General features: G+C 35.1%; 2 protein-coding genes across 2 annotated transcripts in view; one reads left to right on the top strand and one right to left on the bottom strand.

Moving 5' to 3' along the window:
- Positions 1 to 17,774, top strand: part of LOC133197094 (uncharacterized) — a 138,019-nt gene that overhangs the window by 37,613 nt on the left and 82,632 nt on the right. The window lies entirely within an intron of this gene.
- The window catches only part of LOC133196103 (uncharacterized), a 29,650-nt gene that overhangs the window by 748 nt on the left and 11,128 nt on the right, over positions 1 to 17,774 (bottom strand). Inside the window, exons 9-22 of the mRNA XM_061332042.1 lie at positions 15,884 to 15,959; positions 15,358 to 15,522; positions 14,964 to 15,031; positions 14,765 to 14,847; positions 14,428 to 14,531; positions 14,109 to 14,304; positions 13,677 to 13,801; positions 12,735 to 12,821; positions 10,684 to 10,753; positions 7,332 to 7,510; positions 5,457 to 5,700; positions 5,262 to 5,356; positions 1,153 to 2,912; positions 779 to 912 (exon numbers count right to left, since the gene is read on the bottom strand). Of these exons, the coding sequence (XP_061188026.1) occupies positions 779 to 912; positions 1,153 to 2,912; positions 5,262 to 5,356; positions 5,457 to 5,700; positions 7,332 to 7,510; positions 10,684 to 10,753; positions 12,735 to 12,821; positions 13,677 to 13,801; positions 14,109 to 14,304; positions 14,428 to 14,531; positions 14,765 to 14,847; positions 14,964 to 15,031; positions 15,358 to 15,522; positions 15,884 to 15,959 (3,386 nt within the window). The remainder of the gene's footprint in view (positions 1 to 778; positions 913 to 1,152; positions 2,913 to 5,261; positions 5,357 to 5,456; positions 5,701 to 7,331; positions 7,511 to 10,683; positions 10,754 to 12,734; positions 12,822 to 13,676; positions 13,802 to 14,108; positions 14,305 to 14,427; positions 14,532 to 14,764; positions 14,848 to 14,963; positions 15,032 to 15,357; positions 15,523 to 15,883; positions 15,960 to 17,774) is intronic.

Here is a 17,774-nt window from a genome sequence, read left to right on the forward strand (position 1 = left end):
TAAGGATTGTGCTAATCAGTTTGAAGTGGATGATTGCACTTATTTTTGAGTGTGTTAATGTATTTATGCTTACAGTTATTAATACTTTATATTAATTTTTTTGTTATCATATATTATTTATATTATTATTAATTTTATCTCACCCACTTATGTGTGGTATCTTTATCAAGGTAGTACTTGTAATTATGAACCTGTATCCCCCCCCCCCCCCCCCACTCCTGCTGCTAACTTATGTGTGTTATCTACAGAAAGGTAGTAATTGTGAATCTGTATATGAATTACGCATGTGATCATGAATCTGTATATGAATTATGCATCTGTGATCATTCACCTGACTGCCGAGATGCATAAATTTTGCAACACCCGCTTGGATGTGTTTATATTTCCAATACATATGTAATTAAAATTTAGATTGATAAATCTGTCTTAAAATGACCAATCATACTATTGTAGCAATGTGCAACAAACCATGTGCCAGAACTCGTCAATTTAATTATAAATTTATATGGTTCAGTGTCACATAATCACTAAAAAAAATTTTTAAAAAAAGGTAATTATTTTCTCTGGGCTAGTAGACCTTTGGCAGGGTTAATTAACAACTTTTACTAGCAGTCAAGCCCTGCATGTCTAGCTAATTTTACGGTGAGTTTCAAACACTGATGTGATACTGGTTTACATAAACCCAAAAATTTCTTGCAAATGCTTTTCATCCAAAAAATAGTAGACTAAGTCACACATGAGACAGAAGGTAGACATTTCTTTTACAATTCCTATTTACCTCCCCTTTGCTTCTTTTCCAATGTTTCCTGCAGTTTTTTCAGCCTGGCTTCTCTCTTAATTTTCTTAATTTCTCTGTCCATAACGACTCTCCTCCAGGTATATTTACTTTTCACACAGGGATATGATTTCTTCCTATATTAACATACAGTAGAGAGAAATAGTCTAACCCCTGATTTTTCAGACTTCACTTGGTTGGACTAACTAAATATTCAACAAAATAAATGTTGGAACCATAAGCAACAATATTTTTGGTACAATTTTTTTAAGGTACCTAATAAATTTATGATATGAAGGACTTGGTGTATAAAATAAGAGATTACCATTTTATGTATACATTTAATACAAGTAGATGTATATATATATCAAACTTACGTGACTTTTTTCCTCCTGACTGGTTCCTTACTCAACTCACTTTTGTCTACAACAGTGTACGGTGTACCCTTTTTCGTTATGACCTTTGGATACACATTTTTCTTCTTTGTGTTTTGTACACTAGTTGGTTTATTCTGTGCTGGATTTTCTACATTTTCAGGACAAACTGTGGACAACAGAGCAGGCCAGGCAAACAGAGCTTCGAATCTCTTCTGTAACATTTTATACTCCTTGCTTCTCCTCACTCTTGCCAAAGCATCCTTATGAACATTAGTTTTGTTACATTTTTTCAGTAGGTTTGCTGCTACATCACTGACTATAGAATTGTCAGTAGCATGCAGTGTTTCACTTAATGTTCCAGCTCTATATTCACTCTCACTAATATCTTCTTCGACTTTTACTCCAGACTGTTTGGCCAGTTCCACTGTTATTCTCTTCTGGAGTTCTTCACCTCGAATCTTGTAAAACTGTCGGCTGTACACTTCATCAGCTTTTTTCATCAAATATTTCCTGTGTAATAGCAGGCTTTTGAAAGCACTTGTTGTGACAGTTCCAGGAGGCAAGATCTTGACCCTGTTGGGGTCCTGTATTCCACTAGGAGGCCTGATCACCACAACACTTTGTTTCTGAGTCTGAGACCCCCCTGCTACTGTTGTACTACTGGTGGCTTCCCTCGCAGCTGTGGTCTGGGTCTGGGGTAGATTCTGTGAGCCTTGGACACTGTGTCCTGTAAGTTGATTCTGTGAGCCTTGGACACTGTGTCCTGTAGGTTGATTCTGTTGTGAGCCTTGGACACTATGTCCTGTAGGTTGATTCTGTGAGCCTTGGACACTGCGTCCTGTAGGTTGATTCTGTGAGCCTTGGACACTGTGTCCTGTAGGTGAAGACATAGATGCTTTATGAGCTGCTAAAATGTCTTGTATTTTGTCACCTGGTTTTAGTTTGACACCAGGGGGAAGTTTAATGACTCTAGCTCCAGCTGGAATAGCAGAGGGCTTGGTTGCTAATGTAGGTCTCTGTTCTGTGCTTATTGTGGCCTGCTTTATGTTTGATGTTGTTCCTGGGGCTCCACCTGTGACAGAATTATTCACTGTCTGTGATTTAGTGGGATCTTTTGCACTGTTACTGCCATCACTTGCGTTTTCAGCAGTGTCCTTGTTTATATTAGAAAGAGATGAGGTTTCTTTGGATTTCTTTTGTTTAATCTGTTCTTCCTCATTATTACTTCCTTCTGCCTTCCTCTTCCTTCCGTTACCTGACAAAGTTTTATCCTGTTGACGTATAACATTATATTGACTAGTTACACAAGATTGTACATTCTGATCTAAGTCTGGTCGCTTGTTTTGTGCATATGCTAAATTCTGCCCCACGGATGTTGGAGTTTCCTGACTTTGTGAATTCTGCCCTGTGGATGTTGATGGAGTTTTCTGACTTTGTGAATCCTGCCCTGTGGATGTTGATGGAGTTTTATGACTTTGTGAATTCTGCTCTGCGGATGTTGATGGAATATTCCGACTTTCAGATGAGGATGATCTTGCTGTAGACAGACTTGTGGTCCTGGGAGGTCCTGTTTTAGTTAGTGTTGATATAGTAGATACATTCTGGATATTTGTATTAGTGATTCGTTTCTCAGCTGTATTAGTCGGTAATATGCTGGGAGTGACCCTTTTCAAGAAAGCAATATCTTCCTTCACTGTGGGATCATTCATGTCCATCTGCTTGCTCTTCATCAAAGCTTTTTCGTAATCAAGATCTAAAGCCTGCAAGAAATATAAAGTTTTGAAACTAATTGGAAATACTGCCAACTTTACTGATGAGACAAGTCCTATGATACATTTCTTCTCAAATTAGCAGTACCTGCATGAATATCAATAATGGTAAAATACATAAGAAATTAAATTTATTTTAATATACCATTATTCACATTCGTATGAATATGGTAAATGTGGTTTTTGAATTACTTCTGATTGCACAAACTTTCTCTGAGTCTGGGTGTGCCGTTTACACATATACAGGTGACTCTTGACGGTTCGAGCTACGATCTCTAGAAGTTCTTGATCTCTTAAAGTTTAATCCTGGTCCCTTTTTTTCTCTCTAATACACGTATCTAATCAAATTTATTCCCAATCTCTCAAATTTCTCTATCTCTCAAACCAAGACCTGGGTCCCCTTACACAGACTTCATCGGTTTTTACTCTTGATCTCTTGAATTTTATTTAGTACATTAAAAAAATTCTCATAAATTATTTTATTTCTGTTTCTACACAATCACTGTAATGCAACCATTTCACAAAATTCAAAACTCAATAACTGAATAGAGATACCAAGCAATTGGTTGTAGGACCTAGTGAACTAGGGGGAGATTGAGTGTGCTTTTTGTGCTATTTGCACCAAATACCATCTGAGCGTAGTAATGAAATTAAAACAAATAAATACTTAAACTGAAAGTTTTTTTATTTAATATCTTAAACTATCTTTGTTGTTTGAAATCAAGTGAATTACCAGTAAATACGAAAGAGTTTTCAACATGAATATTTCCGGTAAACATGACAATAGAACTATAATGATCAAACCTGAAAATTACAATTTTCTTTCCCCTTTCGATCTCTTAAACCTCTCTATCTCTCGAACTTTAGAGAACTTTGAGAGATCTAGAGTCACCTGTACATTCATTCATATACAGACAAGTTCTTATCAGCATCATTATCCATGTGCCTCTCATCTTCAGAAATAGAGTCGGCATATTATATGTCTAACATATTCTCTGTGTGTCCAAAAAGTGCCAGTGTGATATCTGTCTGAGATATTGCCTATGTGCTTAATAAAGTCAGTGTGATATCTGTCTGAGATATTGCCTATGTGCTTAATAAAGCCAGTGTAATATCTGGATGAGATATTGCCTATGTGCTTAATAAAGCCAGTGTGATATCTGGATGAGATATTGCCTATGTGCTTAATAAAGTCAGTGTGATATCTTTCTGTGATTGTGTCTAAATGTCTAAAAAGTGTCAGTGTGATATCTATCTGAAATATTGCCTTTGTGCCTACAGATTGTCAGTGACATATCTGTCCAAGTCAGTCTGTGCATCTCAATAAATCTCAGTTTGATATACGTCTGAGATACTGTCTGTGTGTCTAAGAAGTGTCAGTGTGATATCTGTCTCAGATTATTATTTTGTGGCTAAAAATTGTCAGTGTGATATTGTCTCTGTGTCTAGCAAGGTCAGAATGATATCTGTCTACATTATTGTCTGTGTGTCTTAATATTGTCAGTGATATCTGTCTGAGGCATTCTTTGTTTCTAAACAGTTTCAGTGAGATATCTGTCTGAAACATTGCCTGCCTGTCTGAACAATGTATGAACAATGTTAGTGTGATATCTGTCCGAGATATTGTCTGCATGTCTAATAAGAATCTTTGTGATATCTGTCTGAGATGCTGTGTCTAGAGTGTCAATATGACACCTGTCTGCAATATTGTCCAAGTGCCTAAACAAAGTCAGTGTGATATCTGTCTGAGATATTTTTTATTTGCCTTAAGAAAGTTACTGGAAAATCTGAGATATTGTCTGTGTGTCTAAAAAAGTGTCAGTTCCTAAACAAACTTTGTGATATATCTGTCAGTTTAATATCTACCTAAGAATTTGTTCTGAAAGTCTGAGCCAAGACTTCATACATAGCTAGTGTTAGATACATCTACCTGTATGCGAAGTTTTTAAGTGTAACTCGCATTCATTAACAGCATCAGTGTGATATCTGTGTGTGATTTATATATCTCACACTTACATTCATTAACACAGTCAGTGTGATATCTGTGTGTGAGTTTGTATATCTCATATTCATTAACAGAGTCAGTGTGATATCTGTGTATGAGTCTGTTTATCTCACACTTACATTCATTAACAGTGTCAGTGTGATATCTGTGAGTTTGTATATTTCACACTTACATTCATTAACAGAGTCAGTGTGATATCTGTGTGTGAGTTTGTATATATCACACTTACATTCATTAACAGCATCAGTGTGATATCTGTGAGTTTGTATATATCACACTTACATTCATTAACAGTGTCAGTGTGATATCTGTGAGTTTGTATATATCACACTTACATTCATTAACAGAGTTAGTGTGATATCTGTTATCTTTTCTACATTTTCCTCCTCATCATCTTCAGCAACAGGAGGCTTCCTTCCTGTAGGACTGACTGTCAAAAAATAATGGGATATATGAAAAGGAGTATATATATACATTTATAAATCACAGTTTTACTTAAGATGCATATAAATAATATCTTAATATCTTACACAAGTAAAATTTCCTTGGTCGTCCAATTCTTTTCTCCACAAGGAGGGAATGGAAGCATTTCCAGATGAGGACGTCTTTTATTTGTTCGTCATACAGTATATCCTGTTCCCATCTCTTGGCTCGCGCTTCTCGACAGTTCTCTGCCCTTGTTATTTTCCTGGTCAGGTTAAGCATGTCCCTGACAGTGATTTGGTTGGGCTGGTTTGACATCATGTTCTGCACTGCCTTCTGCTGGTCTTTACTCTGTTCACATCCCATAATATAAAGAACCAAAAATGTCAAAAGTGTAAATATTGTCCCATCAAAGTCATATTTTGAATTTTTTTTTCAAATCTATAATATATTAACTAGAAATATGTCCATAGTACATGAATGCCCCACCCAGGATTCATGAGCAATGCAACATGAACAGACCTGCCTACCCTTTTTAGTGCAGAGGTTTAAACTAAATCCTCACTTTGGTGGAATTTCAAAGACAAAGGTGAAATTCTTGTACAGTGAAACTTGTCTAATCCGGATGTTGTGTAATCCAAAATCTTGCCTAATATGATGTAAACTTTTAGTCCTTTTTGGTTAATTTAATTGTTGAAAATGTTCTCAAATCTGGAATGTTGTCTAATCCGGCCAATTTTTACCAGTGGTGTCCAGATTAGACAAGTTTTACTGCACTATTCATTTCTGTTGTCTCACTGCCACTCTATTTAATGTAAATCAAACTCTACCTTATATATTATATCAAGGATGTAATTTACATTATTTTCAAATCATTTACTACATTATTTCTATTTTCTGTAAAAAAAAAAAAAAAAGTCCACATCCCTACATACCAAAATGTCTAAAGTAATAATAACGCTACTCTTAATGCCATATTTGATCAGTATCTTGCATATCACAACTAATTCAATCTTTCTGTGTTAATAAAAAATATGAAAAACTTCAAATAACACACTTTTTAGGCATGAAATTTCAAAAGCACAAAATTGGAATCCCACTTCGGGACCTCGAAACCAGTCCTTCGGATGAGACCGTATAAACTGAGGTCCCGTGTTGCAGTGAGTGCTGGCATGAAAAAGATCCCTTACTGCTCAATGGTCCTAAGTCCCGAGTATAGGTCTAAATTTGCTGACCACCACCAGCAAGTGATAGTGTCTCCATATTAGTGAAAAATTCTCGAGATGCAGTTGAATAGCTCTTATCAAAATGTATCAGCATGTGAAATTTGATTAAAATATTTGATTAGTTTCTTTTAAACTGAACTAAACACAAAAATTAAGAAAAGTGAGATCAAGGTCACAGAAAAGGTCAAGGTCAAAAATACTGATGCAGTTGAATAGCTCTCATCTACATGTATATGTTTCAGCATATGAAGTTTGATAAAAATATTTTGAATAGTTTCTTTGAAACTGAGCTAAAGACAAGGTTAGGAAAAAGAAGTCAAGGTCAAAGGAAAGGTAAAGGTAAAAAAAAATGTTGATGTATTTGAATAGCTCTCATCAATAAGTATAAGCATATGAAGTTTCATAAAAATATCTTGAATAGTTTCTTTAAAACTAAGCTAATCAAAAAGTGTGACAGACAGTTGGAAGGACAGAAGACAGACATGACAAACACTATATGTCATGGCCATAATATTGGTGGGGCATAAAAATGAGGTTGAAATTTGTAACACTGGTTTGAAAAAAGAAAAAAAAAATTCTACCTTTAAATACCTATAAAAAAGCTTCAACATACAGTAGTCTATTAATCCAAAATAATATCACAATTTTCTTTACAAAAGAGTATTAGGTAAAGTACTTGGTTTGAATATCATTTGAACCAAAAGAGATAAATATCAATGAAATGACAATAAGAAGCCTTGTCTTGAAGGTTATTACCAGAGCACCAAACGAATTGAATTCCTTAATGGCAGTGCCATTAGGTGGGACAACTGAGTTGAGGTTCTGCAGGTGCTGGTTTACTAGGGTGTGTAACTGCTTCTTCCTTTCCCAGACTGCTTTAAAACACCGTGTGTTATTTTTGGTCATCACTGGAGGACGGGGAACCACTAAATCACCTACACAAGAGAGTGTATTGTTTATGTCATTGTTGTACCATTTTCTGCTCTGCCTCTGCAGGCTGGCAAGTTTTAGGACAACAATAGGTTAAAAAATTTCAGGAATTTTAACAACTCAATCATTGTCAAACAGATAGCAGGTCATTATGCAATTATGAGATGAAATGATCTCCCTATTTCAGGGTAGAAATACCCATTTCATATTTTTCTCTAGAAATCTTTTCCTTCAAATTCTAGAATTATTATTCAATTAACTCTATATTTTTATGCAAATTTAATGCCCACAGAAGATCAGCAGCATTCAGAAATTACTTGCAGGCAAACATTTAAAATCAAATAAAATCTGAATCTCTACAATGAAAATAGCTATCCCAAGCAGTCCAAAACATAATATCAACCCTTTCAAAAGTTTGCAGGAAAAAGTAATCCGTCTTGCCAATATATTCTTAAAGTTAAAAATTCTTCCCTGTACTTCATTTCCCATAAAATGATGAACATAACTGAAACTGATGAAAACAAGAGGCCCATGGCCACATCACTTACCTGAGCACATTTGCTTGGGAAAAGGCAGAAATCGGTTCAGTATTGAAAAGTTTTAATATAAAGTGGTGTCAGGGGAGGGGGTGATTTGAACAAACCTGAATCTACACTACCAGAGCATGCTTCCATATTTCTTTGACTAATCAGAACTTTAGTATATCAAGTTTTTCCTATACATTTAATCTTCTGTTGTGGACTTGCCCTAACCCTGGGGACATGATCTGAACACACTTGAATCTACACTATCTGAGGATGCTTCTGAATTACAGGTAAACTTCGATATCTCGAACTTGATGGGACTGAGGAAAAACTTCGAGATATCCGAGTGTTCGAGATATCGAAGTTGATGAATTTGTTACCAATATTGCACTGTTTCATGTTCTATTAACAGGGAATTCCCCCCCCCCCCCACCAACGTGCAACAGTAAAGGTTTCAGTTCGTACTTAGTAATTATCTTTTTAAAAATACATATACACTTATATAATGCATATATTATTTTATTTAATACTGCAACACTTACATTTTACAAATTTCGATCGCTTTCATAGCGATAATCATGCTTGTTTCAGGATTTCTGATACCCGAATATGTGTTGCACTTTGTAAATGATAAACCGATCACTGTAATAAGGATTAAGACAGAAACAGGAATTATCGTTCTACAATAATACCTGGGTATATTGAAATTGCCAATAAGCATAAACAAAAGCATTATAATATTTATCAACAGATAAAAGCGTGTTTATAATTCTGTACCTTTTTGGACTTCTGTAATAGCCTGACACTTTGTTTCGATTGTATGAACTTTGTTTTCTTTTTACACCACTGTCAGATAATCTAACTATCCCCCCGGGTTGGCTACCGAGTCCTTCGTTAGATTGCTTATCAGACATGTTGTGTACTGAAGATTTAGATTTTTGGTACTGACTTTTATACTCAAAATAATGTCTTTGATTGTTTAATTTCTTGATTTCAATATCACTTTGATGTGTTCAGTGTTTACTTTGATATATAATAATGTGTATAAGCATGTATTTTCGATAAATTTAAATTCTTATTACAGTAATTGTCCCCAAGCTGCTGTTTCATTATCGTGTCATCCTATGTCTGAGTGTGCAGTGTATTAACACCTCCAAATCACCTGACCTGCTTAATTAAATTTAGCTTCCAAAAACAACAGCTAAAACAACAGCTTGGGGCTAATAAGGTGTGATTACCAGCAACGGTCCAATTGTAAAATTAGCATAATGGGATCATTGTGTACTAAGGTATGAATTCAGCGGAGCGAGAAATTAATTGGACTTCGAGATAACGCATGTGTTTATAGCACTTGGGACCATAAATCTACTTCGAGATAAGCGAGGTATTCAAGATTTCCTTGTTCGAGATACCGGGGTTTTTTAAAATCATAAATGTAGTAAAAATGGCCAGGACCGTTGATTCACTTCGAGATATCCGTGGTATTTGACATATCAGTGTTCGAGATACCAAAGTTTACCTGTAATATGAATAATCATAGCTTTGCTGTTACAAAATTTTTTTTATTGATATATCCTTTTTATTCCTTTATAAATTTTGAAAATTGTTATGGTCCCTCTCTGTGGGTCATGATTTGAACAATTTTGAATCTAAATTACCTGAGGATGCTTCTATATTAATACGACTAAACATGGCTGTTCTTAAGAAGATTTTTAAAGACTTTTCCTATGTATTCCTATGTAAAACTTTGATTACCCTCTGTGGCCCCATCCTACTCCCTGGGGTCATGATTTCAACAAACTTGCTTCTACACTACCTGAGGGTGCTTCCATATAAATATGACAAATCATGGTTTTGCTATTCTTAGGAAGAAGATTTTTAAAGATTTTTCCTATGTATTCCTATGTTAAACTTTGATCTCCCATTGTAGCCCCACCCTACCTCTGGGGGTCACAATTTGAACAAACTTGATTCTAAAGTACCTGAGGATGCTTCCATATAAAAAGACCAATCATGGCTTTGGTGTTCTTGAGAAGAAGATTTTAAAGATTTTTCCAGTGTATTGTATAACTTTAATTGCCTATTGTGGCCCCACCCTAACCCTGGGGGTCATGATTTGAACAAACTTGAATCTACACTATGCAAGGATGATTTCACATAAGTTTCATCTTTTCTGTCCCAAGAAGTTTTTAAGAAGAAGATTTTTACATGACCCTATTTCCTAAATATCTCCCCTTTTAAGAGGGTGTGGCTCTCCATTTGAACAAACTTGGATCGCCTTTACCCAAGAATACTCTGTGCCAAGTTTGGTTGAAATTGGCTCAGTGGTTCTGAAAAGAAGATGAAATTGTAAAAAGTTAACGACAATGCCAACAACAACAACAATGCCAACGTCAGACAAGAACAAATTCTGATCAGAAAAGCTCACTTGAGCCTTTGGCTCAGGTGAACTAAAAAGTCTTTTCAGCTGCTGAAACATCAAACTGAACAAACGTTTTAAGATACCTGTGGAAAAAAAAATGTATGGGAAGAAATTAAGAAAGGATAATCAGACAGAGCAATTACTATAGGGAGATACGTTTCTATAATTCCTACATGAACATTCATTTGCTAAAAATACAGAATAGTTTATTTTGTGTAAAGAATTGTCTGACCTCTCCTTCTGTCCACTATTTGTTTCAGATAGTCCTCTTTAACAACATCAGGGAATAACTGGGCTGTCTCCTGTCAAAGATATTTATGTATTAAGGTTAAATGTACCAGTAGCACTCCATTCCTTAAAAGTAATGGAGCCAAGGCTCCAAATGGAACACTAAAATTCATTAATTCATCGTTTTAAATGCTCGTAATTATTGTTTGTCAATGAATAAAAAAGGCATATTTTTTTTAAAATACGAGGGGCATTTCAAAAGTTCTGGCAACTGGTATATAAAATTTTAACTACGTTACGGATTAAATTGACTCTGATACCACTGTAAAGCTTAGGCAAATATGCATTAGTAGTGACGTCATTTTACATTCAAAATGACGTATAGGTCTGCTAAAATGACGTCATAATTAGGTATACTCTGTATACTGGGCGTAAAAATGACTGATAAGGAGAACAATTTTTTTGTTGAGCAAAGACGTATTGCAAAATTCGCTCATTGCTTGGCTTTATGGCAACAGAAATAAAAGCCGATTTAGATGTAGTATATAGAGAGCATGCTCTTTCATATCGAGCAATAGCAAGATGGGTAGTTCAATTTAAAGAGGGTAGAAAATCAATTGAAGATGACCCCCGTTCGGGGCGTCCAGTTTGTGCATATGGCGAAAAAGAAATCGTCGCTGTTCAAAATACGATAGCTGATGATGCTAGATATACAGTTGAGGAAATAGCAGACTTAACTAACATTATTTCGTCAGCAGTTTTTCGTATTTTAAAGGAAAACTTAAAGCTTAGGAAAGTCTGTGCTAGATGGGTGCCGCATCTTCTCTCGGAAGAGCAAAAGCGCATCCGGGTAGAAATGGCTTCACAGTTACTAACAATTTATGAAGACTGTGACCAAAGGCGAATAAATGAGATTGTAACTGGTGATGAAACATGGATATATTTTTTTGAACCGGAAACTAAGCTCAATAATAAAGTTTGGATCGTTGAAAATGATACAAGGCCTCAAATTGCACGCAGAAACCGGTCTGTCCGGAGAGTAATGTACGCCTTATTTTTTTATTCTAAAGGCCCTGTTGCTCAAGTTCTGGTTCCAGAACAACACAGCAGTGTTACTGGACAATTTTATGCAGAGAATGTCTTGTCTCAGGTTGTAGAACACTATAAAACGACCCAACCAACAACCAGTACTAGAGGAATAAAGCTCCTCCATGACAACGCACCTGCCCATAGATCAGAGGTAGTAATCAAATATTTAAAGGAAAATGGTACTGCCGTTTTACCACATCCACCCTACAGTCCTGACCTAGCTCCATGCGATTTTTGGTGAATGCCGTTATCAAAGAAGCCCTCCGAGGACAGCGATTTGAAAGTCGTCATGCAGTGGGAAGTGCCGTATTCCAGTGTATGAAGCGTATACCGAAAGAGGACTATAGGGCAGCATTTTCCACGTGGGTTTCAAGACTGAAAAAGTGTGTCCAGGTCAACGGAGACTATTTTGAGGGATTGATATAATTTAATTTATGATAATGACGCTCATTAATTTACCGCACACCAGTTGCCAGAACTTTTGAAATGCCCCTCGTAAGATCCCCCGTAAATATACTTTTAACATATTAGTAGTATTTAATATATATATAGAGAGAGAGTTATTTAAATCCATAATCCTTCAACACCTTGATAGCGAAGTGTGATGAGTGTATATGTCCGACTACAAAAGTGAAGGTACCGAGTTGGACTACCGAGAGAATGAAGAGTGCTACAATTTTTCTGAATATGAAAATACAACTTTATAAAATTTTCTAAGTTCCTGCCCCAGTAGAGGCAAGGGAAGGATAATTTGTACTTAACAAAAATTGTTGTCAATGTAAATGCAACTCTCCATTCTTGAAAAGTAATGGAGCATTCAAACAAAAGAGTGATGTCACAAGTAGATTTTTACTCAACACAGTGCTTAACTACTGTTTTTTGTTTTTGTTTTTTTTTTAATGCCATAAACCAGTTAAATCTACAATTCTACTAATCTGTAGTGTAGAAAATTGTGAGAACATGTACCTGAAAACATACGCTTGGTTCAGATTTCATTATTTCCGTTTGAAGCTGCTCTCCTTCCATGACACCCAAATCTCTTCTTTGCTGTTTCTTTTAAAATATAACAAGAAAATAGAAATTAAATAAATTTGATTGTTTGATTATCTATTCTAGGGATATGCATACACAAAATCACTGAACTGTTAAATACAGTAAAACATACTTATAGCAAAGTACCAGGGACAAATAATTTTTGGTTTGTTATAGATATTCCCTATATCCAGGAAATTCATCAATTTTAAAACAACAGGCAATGAAAATCACTTTGCTGTAAGCGTACATTTACTGCGAGTCTGATATACCCATGTTGTACTGTTTTCATGAACACTGTAAATGTCTTTAATTTCATGTGTTTAGAATTCCATGTTTTCCTATATTGGTACATTTTACTGTGGTTTTAATTTCATGGTCATTGAATTTTTCATTACTTAATTTATATGATTTTAAAATTGTTCTTTAAAAACAAATATAATTATGGGAAATGATTCATAACAAACTAATCATGTAACTTCAATATGTTGTTATTAATCTCCGGTTTCCTATTGATTTCCGATTGATTTACTATTATGGAATAGTAAAGCAGGTTTTTAAAGTGCATGGCACGTACTTGATATATTTGCTACATTAATACTTATATTGATAAGTCCATAATATACATGATGGCTTAATGTTCATGGATAAATCTTTGATCGCAAACATATTAAGTTTTTATAATGATATTTTGAGAAAATATTTTTCATGGGGGTCAATTATGATAATTTTCTCTTACAGCATGATTCAAAAGAATTATCCCGATGTAAAATCTCATCTTCTTCACAACATAAAATTGATATTGCAGCCAAGTATGCAACAGCTGTAGAATAGTTGCAATTAATAATTCTTTCTTGTCAAAATGTTGTCAATTACCGACTGCTCAGCCAACCAAGAAGTCTTCATCTCCCAAGTCTGTAATCTTTTGTATCGGCCAAGCAGCTGGTTGTCAGTACGGCCTGGGAACTCTGACGCCAATTTTATCCATTTCACAGGATTTCCTGAATGTGAAAATGTCCTACTTTGACTTTTGTTGACGTCTTTTAGATTTGTAAGGATTCTGAACAATTGCTTTTCTTCCCAAATTCATTATATCAAACAATAGAAAACATATCTGTCATTCTTATAAGAAATATTCCAAGAATCACGAAGGTATCCTGCTACAGTAATCTGTGCATTAGTATTTTACTTACATTCCACAGAAGTTGAATGTGTGTTTAATGTATATCATTATACCAATTTTTATAACAAAATTTCTTAAATACTTTATCTAATTTTAAACTAACAAAGAACAAAATGTGCTAATACCTGTTTCCATCATGGCATAGACATGTTTCAGAAGCTTCTTATCTTCCTCGTACGTCCATGGCTCAGGCGAGCTGATGGCGGGATTCAGACAGTGATTGTATCTATCCCTACACTGGAGAGCCGTACGACCTGGCACATACTCCTGTAACAGTCTCCAGTTCTTGGCACCATGCAGCTGAACTGCAGTCATCAGCAACTAAAAATAGAATTCAAATTTCTTTTAAGGTTTTATTTAAATCACAGTAGGTGCTGTACATGTAAAATTTCTCCCGAGTCACTGTGTGATAATTTCTGTTTATTAATACAGTGTGTAGCTTACACAGTCTTCCTGAAGAGTCCATCTCCCTCTTTTCGTAGTTGGGTTAATCTGGTTCCACCTGGATTGGCACTGATTCTGACTCCTCCCATCCAGAAAGTATGAAACTATTAATAGAAACACAAACTTAAATCACATATTACAATCAACAGCTGGGTGAAGAGAAAATGAAGCAACAATTTTTTCTCCAAAAATACAACTTTTGTATACTTTTTAAATACAAGTACAATCATTCATATACTTATCTAATTTAAAGGATATTTGGCAGATTACTTATGACATTGTCTGACTTATCCCTTCTTCTAGACTCTACTACTGTACTTAATCTTTGTATACATACCTTGAGCAAAAGAAATTTTGTTTCCAACCCGAACACTGTCTACAACTTCCTTCAACATTTCATCTTCCTCCTCTGACCAGGGTCTAAAGAAGATAATATGGTTGTAATTTCATGGATTACTGTGACACTTAATTACAGGGGCTCTAAATTCCAGTTCAGATCAGATGTTAAAAATGAGATACTACAGCACGATACTCACCTATTATGGTAGGCATCATTGAGACTGTGCTGATAGAACTGTAGACATTGAAAGGGGGTTCTTCCTGTCTGAAAGTCAAGAAAATGTCAATTTGCTATCGTTAAAGGATGCTTATACATGTATGACTAGAGAGTAAGACTGTTGTCTGTCTATTTCACATTCAGTGTATGTACATGTATGTAATGCATACATTGTCACACCTGATGCAGTTTTACATATTTTGCTACAGTTTATTCTTGTTTTTAGAGGAAAAAAAATCAATGCACTTTGAACATGTGATAATTCACATTCATTTAAGAAACTTAGCATATTCATTTGTCACATTTGCCCCTTTATCCAGCGGGAATCTGTCTTTAAATAACATAAGATTGCAGAATAATGAGATCCAAAATACCCCCAGTTCATGTGCAATAGCAGGCCAGTTCTTCATGTTGTATTTATTGGCCAGTTCCTGGAGATGTTTAGTCTCCTGGGTGGACCACTTCTCTTTGTTGATGGAGGGATGCAGTACATTGTTCCACATGATCTCACATTCTTTCTCCTCTCGCTTACCACCAAACTTTTTAACAAAATAAAAAAGATAAGAACACAAAACTTCGATGATTCAACATAAAATTGCAAAGTTTTTTTTTTTTGAAACAAACGTAGACAACATATCTCCAGAATTAAATCCAGTACTCGCTATCTGCAATTACCTTGTAAAGGCATAAATGAATGGAAGAAAGTTCTAAAGTTTCTAATATATGGTTTCAGTTTAACCTAAATCAGTCCAACTGACCATAATCCTGTTTTAATACAATGTAATCCAATATAAGCAATTTCAAATTAACAGACATTTACAAGAAAAGAAACAGAGATAAATTTTTTTGGCCATTTCCATCTGACTCCAACATAGGAGATAATTCTTAAGTTATACTTACGATGAAATTGGCAATCATGAGCCAGTCCACCTTCTCACTATCAACACTGAACAGTAACTCAATTTCTGATGTCTCTCTGTAAAATAACAATATTTAATAAGACATGCTTGTATTAGAAATGTTTCCAGAGTTACCTTAATCCTATGGTAGAAATCCTTGCTTGACCTTAAACATCCCCATGTCTGACCTTGAGATTGACCAAATAAACAATTCTGACCAACATCATTAATCCTAAATTCTCAAATAAAAAAGTAAAGGCCAACATTAAATTTTTAGCCAGACTAAAAGTAATTTCCCCTAACCATGGAGTAAAATGCTTTCACAATTATTATCACTAAGCATCTGTACAGAAATTGAAATGCCTGTACTAATCCTGTCACATCTCTGATGTGGAATATCTGGCCCCTGACTATTTATAGGATTTTCTCCATGTCTCTGTAAAATGCAACCCTATCCTCTGATTGCCTTTCTTTTTGCCTCTGCATGGAATACCTTAACATCTCCCCTCAAACCCCACCCCTCTCTCATCTCTTAAGGACAGATGATACAAACAAAAAATGGATGCCTGGATTCGTATATATTTTTAGACATATTTTGGTTGTAAATGATGCAAATAATAAATTTCTAAAATATTCAAAAATTGTAAATTTTCTTTGATGTTTAAAATTATACCTTTCTGCAACCATCCTAAATAATCTATACAATTTTTTTGTCACTATAAATCCCATTATTGTGAAACACTGACTAAAAAAATTAAAAACTATGCCGGTAAACTTATTCATTTTACTTATATAAACATGACCTTAGTTGTTATTTTCAAGATTTTTTATATAAGTTTGTTTGCATTATCTGTCTTTAACTTGACTTTCTTCAAGTCCTTGTAAAGCTACGGCAGAATATCTGACCCCCATTCTCTTACTTATCTCAATCCATATCTAGGTCTAGAACATCTAACCCCAAACTCTCCCTGTCCATGTCTAAAACAATTAGCCCCAAACTCTTAGTAAACTCCATGTCTATGTCTAGAATATCTAACCTCAAACCCTAACTTGTCTAGAATATTTAACACCAAACTCTTGTCTCCATGTCCATGTCTTGAACAACTAACCCCAAATCCTTAGTAAACTCCATGTCAATGTCTAGAATAACTTACCCTAAACTCTTACTTGTCTTCATATCTATGTCTAGAATATTTACCCCAAAACTCTTACTTATTCTCCATGTCTATGTGTAGAATATTAACCCCAAACTCTAACTTGTCTCCATGTCTATGTCTAGAACATCTAACCCCAAACTCTTACTTGTCTCCATGTCTATGTCTAGTACATCTAACACCAAACTACTTGTCTCTATGTCTATGTCTAAAACATCTTAAACCAAACTCTTACTGGTCTCCATGTCTGTGTCTAGAATATCTAGCCCCAAACTCTTACTTGTCTCCATGTCTATGTCTAGTACATCTAACACCAAACTACTTGTCTCTATGTCTATGTCTAAAACATCTTAAACCAAACTCTTACTGGTCTCCATGTCTGTGTCTAGAACATCTAACCCCAAACTCTTGCTTGTCTCTATGTCTATGTCTAGAACATCCGCCCCCAAACTCATACTTGTCTTCTTGTCTGTGTCTAGAACATCTCACACCGAACTCTTACTTATCTTCATGTCTATCTTTAGAATATCTCCATGTCTATGTTTAGAATATCTAGCCCCAAATTCTTACTTGTATTCTTACTTTATCTCCATTCTTTGTCTAGAATATCTAGCCCCAAATTCTTACTTGTCTACACGTCTATGTCTAGAATATCTAACTCCAAACTCTTACTTGACTTTCCTCAAGAGTAATGGCATCTGTCACAGAATATCTATCTCAGACTCTTTCTTTTTCATT

The sequence above is a fragment of the Saccostrea echinata genome, unplaced genomic scaffold (genome assembly GCF_033153115.1).
Source record: "Saccostrea echinata isolate AGI-Se365-2 ecotype Australia unplaced genomic scaffold, CSIRO_AGI_Sech_v1 ptg000030l, whole genome shotgun sequence".
Lineage (NCBI taxonomy): Eukaryota > Metazoa > Mollusca > Bivalvia > Ostreida > Ostreidae > Saccostrea > Saccostrea echinata.